We start from the raw sequence: 6,809 nt of genomic DNA, 5'->3' as shown, positions 1-6,809 counted from the left end.
GCCGCGGGTGCGAGCCAGGTCCCGCCGGCGGGGGCAGCGCCAGGCGCCTTTTTAGCAAACGGCAGCCCGGAACTCTCGACGGCGGCAGAAAGGCCGCCGGCACCCGCGCACGCAGCCCTCCGTCAGGAAACAGCCGGGCGATTTTCTCCCTACCCCCTTAAATCGCTTCGTGTCTTTGTGTTCCAGAACCGAGCATCAGGGACGCGCCTGCTGCGGGAGCCGGGCTTAAAAAAAACCCAAAACATCTTCCTTCCTCCTGTGTGCGGGCTRCTGGCTGACATTGTTGCTAGCAGTACTCCAGGGGCCGTTGGAGTCTCGGGATTTTGCTGCGTGCAGTTCTCTAATGTCTTTCTGGCAGCGTTGTTTGAGGCGGAGGGAGCAAAGAGCATGTTTTGCTTCRTTTTGTGTTGGGTGATTTGGCAGTGAAATGTTTCCTGTCCTCAGGAAAACGTGATCGCAGGGAGAGCAGCACAAGGGTACCACAGAAATAATTTTAATAATACGCTGGGGCATTGCTAAAATTTGGGAAGATCAAATAGAAGTTAATGCTGCAAACGTCAAAGTTGCTATTTAGTGACAAAAATTCTTGGTCATTTGGTTCTTAATTAATTGGAACATTTATGATTTCAGAACAAACTTGCACAGATTGGTTAAAAAACAAGGTTTAGAAAGTGCCTAGAGAAAAGTCAGGATATAGGTTTCATGAAAGGAGAAGAACTTTATTTGAAAGACTTCAATCTAACATACCTTGAAATGAATATATAAAAGCATATGTGGCATAAGAGGCATTTTTAGACTGTGTAGCAAAGCAGACTTGAGCAGTCTGCTCTTCTGTAAAGTGCTTCTACCGGAGTAAAAGGAGGCCCCAAGGGCTGGTTGTGATGAGGTTCACTTACAGTTTATGCTTTGAAATAGAAGCACGGCATCTGCAATGAAGTACTTCAAGTTTGCTCTAAAATACTTGCAGTTTATAGAACTGTATAAATAGGTCAGTGGTATATTAGCCCGTATATAATACTTGGCATTTCAATTGCATGTTTTGAGTAGTTAAGAAATACTAGGGGCCCAAAGCAATCCTCAGTGAAGCAGGCAGCATTTCTGTGACCCTGTTGCCTTTTGAGGCAAGCGATTTGGCTTGTTTTGCTTAAGTTCATCAAATAAAAGGTCTCTGTGGAATGGAAAGAATTTCTTCCYAAGTCCTTGAAAAATGCTGGTGAATTGCAAATATTTCCAGGAGGTGACCTTGATAGTTGTTTGGGGTTACGTATTTGTGCTGTTCAATACTGTTCTGATATTACCTAATTTCTTACTTTGCCTTAGTAAGGGAATCTTTCGAAGTCATCACGGGGCATGGGTTTATAAGGGACAGATGCAAATGCAGACTTGATACTGCCGTTTTATTTGGTATTAATGTTGTGATATAGCCCTGCTCTGCTCCGTTTTCAGAGCAAATGTGCTTATATATCTAGCAAGGTGCCTTTATCATAATAGCTACAGGCCCTGTAGAAAAGGAAATATAATATATCAGAATAACAACCTAGTGGAAAGTAGTCCTGCAATAACTGTCAACATATGAAATTATACTACTTTAACCATGCCAGCATACAAGACTGTGCTCTTTGTACCAGGGAGGAAAAAACATTTGATATACACCCAGAGCTCCTTAAACCTTATGAGTTTGGGCAAGAAAGGAAAATCTTAAAATGTTTGTGGTCTTGCTCTTGATCTGTTGTGTTTGTTGCATGTTGCTGGAAGTCTCGTTGCCGAGTTCAGACCAGCAATTAAAGCCACTTTCTCTTTGCCTTTTGTGCCCCTCCTGATTTTTAGCTACTGACTTATTGCCAATACTAATGTAAAATACCSCATGAGGATCTCTTGCTTGGGATCTTTGGGTCAGTGGTGGCAAAGGCCACTCATAATAGTCATTGTCGTCCTCTACAAGCAGAGTCAGGATAAGCCATGGCCCATTCTAAAAGGGGTTTGTAGGAATTTGGGGAATTGCCATGCTGCTAGGTCCTTCATTTAGGTGAGCAGCCTGTCACAGATACTGGAAACCCCTTCTGGAGGGTCCTCTCCTGATGCCTGGTCAAGTTCGATGTACTCCAGAGTATGAGAAGTTGCTGCCTCCCTTGCCCCCAAAGCTGCAGTTTCACAGATGATGACATTTGAGGTGGATAGCACTAGAGCTGGTTAAGGCAAGCGTGTCTGTGATAGCGTTTGCCTGCTGGAATCTGGACAGCTGGGCTGCTTTCTTCCCATGCTGAAAAGTGGGGTCTAGCATTGGTTCTGCACTGGCAGACCCCTCTGTTGACAGGTGATGGGACACCAGTACAGCATGGATTTGCAGCAGCTTAGTGAGTTGCCACCCAAGAGCTGAGCTTCTCTAACTGTGAGCTGAACACAGTGTCAGGTTCATTGAACTGGTGTAACCCAGTCACGTTGGACTGCGTGACCGTGCCATGGACTCGGTCTGTGCCTAGGAGCTTTGGCAGCCTGGTTATGTCAAACTGCCACTGGATGTTCAGATCACAACTGATCTGTGCAAAGAGCTCCTCTTCCCAGCTGTTTTTTCTTCAGATTTGCTGGCATAGCTGTTTGTGCAATTGCTTTGTAATCCAGTTGTGCCAGAATTAAGTGTTTTGCTTTAAATACTTTTGATGGAGAGTTGCTGCTTATTTTAATCCTTGGCAGAAGATGAGGGTAACCCAGCTAAGAACTGCGTATTCCCCTGTGGGCTCCTTTAAGAATGTGAAAAACCTCACATCGTCGTCTTCTTGACGTAGCAGTGGCAGGGAAAAAAAAAAGCATAGATGTAAATAAAAATATTTCCAAAACCTCTTTTTTTAAGGTAACTCATTTGGCCTGTACTGATCATTAAATTGTATTCTCTTGTAATTCTGTTGTTGTTCTGGCAGTCCATTTAAAGTATGGGCGTAAGCGTGACCTTAAATATATGTATCAATGAGGAATGGTGGAGAGTTTTGGGGAGTCCCAAAAGCAGCTTTTTCTGTAAAGCTTGCCTTCTTACGTTACATGAGAGAGAAACTAGTCTGTGGCTGCAGTCTGATTTTGCAAGCACTGTATAYGGAACAGAAAACTTGTTAGCACAAATAAAGGAGTCTGTTTCTCACAAACATACATCTTAGCATATTGTCTGAGCAGGATCGGACTTCTAGGTGTTGATCTCATAATCAGGTTTACTCCAGGTATGGCCCCCAGTGTTGTCTTAAAGTGAAGCCCTTCTGCCTGCAAAACCATTAATCCAAGGCTGGCAGTTCTTCCAGCTTGATGGGGTGTGCAGGCTACATTTTGTGTTAGCGCAGCTAGTCAGCTGCTAACAGGATCCCTCTGTGCAGTAATTCAGTCTCTGCTTGCTGCTCAGGTTTTATTTTGCAGAGTGGCTCTTTCTCCAGTGTAGCTAATTCAAGTTAATGCAGTGTTAAGATTATAAAGTCCTTACAGATCATCCACCTAGTGTTTTTGTAAGGGATTGAGCACATGGTAGATGCTTATATAGATTTTGCTATGAAGGCGGAAACTCCAGTGGGTTTTTTTTTTCCAAACTTTATTTAGATAAAATAGAATTCATGATAACATTAAAATCAGTCCGGGAGTTTTTTCTGTGTTTGTTACATCAGCTGACTTGAAGGATAGTTAGATTAGCAATAGGAGGAGCATTTTTAATGTGACTGGGAAATTATTGCCCAAAATTTAGCATTGTCAATCTCTTCATAACAGAATTTCTGACTCTAGAAACAATGTATTTCCTACCTTATAATGTTTAACCACTGCTTGAATTCAGTCAAGGTATGTATAGTTCCAAAGTCTCAGTCCTTGGAGTCCAGTATTTGAGAGTCTCTCCAAATTAGGATTTGTTTTTGTTTTGTTTTTTAACTCCTACCCGGTTACTAGAATATTAGTTCTTTACCTACATATTCTTGCCACAAATGACCTTCTTTTCTTCTTGCCTTTTTCATCCGGCAGATTAGGAACTTCTGATTTTTGCACCTATTTCTATGGCAACAGATTATAGGCTTACAAAAGGGAGGATTATTGGTTTTTATCCTAAATAATCCAGGAGTTAAAGATTCCTTTTACATACATTGTCAGAATGAAGGGCTGCTGTTTAACCCTTAGTAGCTCTTCCTTAACCACAAGAATGAGAAGTGGAATGCTATTTGGAAGAGATGGAAAGGTCTCGAGCATACTAGCAATTCAATCTCTGATATTAGCAAGTTCTCAGATAGGTTTGGTATTGGTTCTTTTTTTGTTTCACAGCATGCCTGCTTTGCTGCTTTTCTGACCTGCACTTTCCAGTTCTGTGTCATCCTTGAAATTAGTGCTTCTGTCTGCAGTGTTGTCATGGACGAGAAGGTAGACGCAGGCTCAGGTGTAGCTTGTCTCATTTTCATAGATGCTAGAGGACAGCTCCACAGCAGCGTGAAGGTAGGACTGTAGCACTTGCTGCAGTACCCGTATTAGTTCAGGGACAACTGGGCATGTTATTGTGCAATAACATACATCAGAGAATGGAATTGAGATTGTTCTTCCTATCAAATTATATGCTCAAGATGCCAGGAGGATTTGTATCCTGGTGGTTAGCATGCTAATGCCTATGCGTTATATTTTCATTGCTTTTGAACCCTTGATAGTGAGATGAAACAAGCACGAATAGATGTTACAGTCCTTCCTTCATATTGCTGTGTTGACACATGGTCTGCTCGGCTCTTAGGCAACGGTAGCTCATGGGTAGCTTGGACTAGCTGCTTAGATTCTTCTCTGGTTTGGACTTTTTTCTTTTTTTTGCTGGTCTACTTTAATGGTGGTATTTTTAACTCAGATCAGCTACTGCTTTGAGCTTCCCTGGCAATGAACCAAAGAGTTGAGCAGAGAATATTCATCTTTGGAGGAGTGTGGGTGTGTATATCTATTTAGAGAAGGGAATCTGTCACCCCAGTAGCTTTAGCCATTTCCCTTCAGCATCTGGCAGAGAACCTTGTGTGTACTCTGGCTTTCTAGGCTCCTGTTTGGTGCTTCATTTTAAGCCTATCCTTGTCATTGGCACTTAAACAGGAGGCCCAAGCACCCCTTGAGGGTTAGATATTTTAGGAAGTGATCTTTTGAGAGGTGGTCTGTGGAAATGGGAGTGGGGAAGAATCTTAATTGTAGGCTTCCAGCTGCAAAGGTGGTGGCTGAGAAAGATGTGCACTTAGCTAAGGGTAGAACCACCTGCCTGTTTGGTTGCAGAGTGCCGGAGGATGTTTCTGTAGCATTCAGAAGATGTTTCCTTACAGAATATTGTAGTAGCAGAGAACGTTTCCTAGAACAGGAAGCAGAGAAGTTGCTCCCAGCTTGTGTGTGCTTAAGGTCTGTTATTTGCTTTCCAGGCCCTCAATGAGCCTAGCTGCTCAGCTGATTTCACTGCTGCTTTAGGTGCATGTGACGTTTGTCAAGCAGCTCTGCTTCCCCAGACACACATCAGTGTCTGGGGTCCTGTTTATCTACTGGGCCAGCCTGGCTGTGTTGCTTGACCTCTCAGGAAACGTCCTTTCAGGTATTGCTCCTAGGTTTAAGACAAATGCAAACCTTCCTTAGCAGTCAGGGCCTAAAGGCCAGGTTACCAAATCCTTTGGTAAAATGTCCATCGCAGCTGGTTCAAATGGAGCCATATCACAAGTGTTTCTCTTGCAGTGGTTGCTGTTTTAATGGGATTATTTTAAAAAACAAGGGGCTCATGAATTCAAGGCATGAGTCTTTGTCGCTTCAGTTCTCTTGCATAAAAATTAGGGAAGGTGTGCTGATTCCTCAATTCCTTCTTATTTATCTAGAGTTGTGTGAAGAAACATCATCTTACAGTGCCCAAACCCTGGGCTAATTTGATATGCCCTTGTCCTTGACAAATTCTGTAACAAACAGGACAGGCAGCATTGTGCCCATGAGCTCATTTCCTAGGTTTCTGAATATCGTCATATGCAGTTCTTGCGGAATATAACTTCCATTTCCCATGGAAACTGTGGCAATCAGGAATGGGTGCCAGAATCCTGTATCATAAGCTGCTACTCTGTTGCGCCTTTCACCTACATTAACACTAGTGATTATGGAGTTGATTTGCTCTGAAAACTAGTGAAATGAATTATTCATGAGGTTGTTTAACTAAAGTTCTGGCATGTCCAGGTACTAGCACAAAGAGATATTAGCATTGGGCAAAAATTTATTTCTACTTTAATAATCTTCCTTCTCACTCCTAAAATGATTCCTGTGAGTCATGCTGTTAAAGATACTGAATGGGAAGGCTGATTGTTATTCCAGGCTGTCTTGCACTTCCCTGTTTGAAAGCCATTGCTTTCCTTTAGATCAGGTAGATTCAGTGTTGATGTCTAACGTGTTTCTTTTCCTAACAGGAAGAAGCCCACGCATGTGACGGTGAACTGCTGGTTCTGTAATCAGGACACGGTAGTGCCATATGGGAATCGCAACTGCTGGGATTGCCCCAACTGTGAGCAGTACAACGGCTTCCAAGAGGTACTGTGGCAAGTGTTGCTTGAAGGGTGGCTGGGAAGGTGCATGGTCTGTGCAGCAGCACTTGTGGCAAAATCCTGCTCCTAATTTAAGATGGTACAGGGCCAGTGCAAATGAACATTCAGCAATTTGACAGCTGGCAGCTCTGTGCTGAGTACTTGTGAACTCAGCAGCTGATTGCTTGCTCAAATTTGAGCAAGATTCCACATGCACAGGGATGTGCTGACACAGAATGATACTGACAAATTTGTCCTACCTTGCTTCAAAGGACAAAGAGGGCCTTGACGTTT

General features: G+C 43.1%; 1 protein-coding gene across 1 annotated transcript in view; it reads left to right on the top strand.

Moving 5' to 3' along the window:
• Positions 1-6,809, top strand: part of TMEM201 (transmembrane protein 201) — a 33,571-nt gene that overhangs the window by 5,284 nt on the left and 21,478 nt on the right. The window contains exon 2 of the mRNA XM_026073983.1: positions 6,402-6,522. Within this exon, the coding sequence (XP_025929768.1) occupies positions 6,402-6,522 (121 nt within the window). The remainder of the gene's footprint in view (positions 1-6,401; positions 6,523-6,809) is intronic.

This window comes from Apteryx rowi, unplaced genomic scaffold, assembly GCF_003343035.1.
Source record: "Apteryx rowi isolate R43461 unplaced genomic scaffold, aptRow1 scaffold_38, whole genome shotgun sequence".
Lineage (NCBI taxonomy): Eukaryota > Metazoa > Chordata > Aves > Apterygiformes > Apterygidae > Apteryx > Apteryx rowi.
Note: the sequence above shows the minus strand (reverse complement) of the source record. Positions and strands in the feature narration are given on the sequence as shown.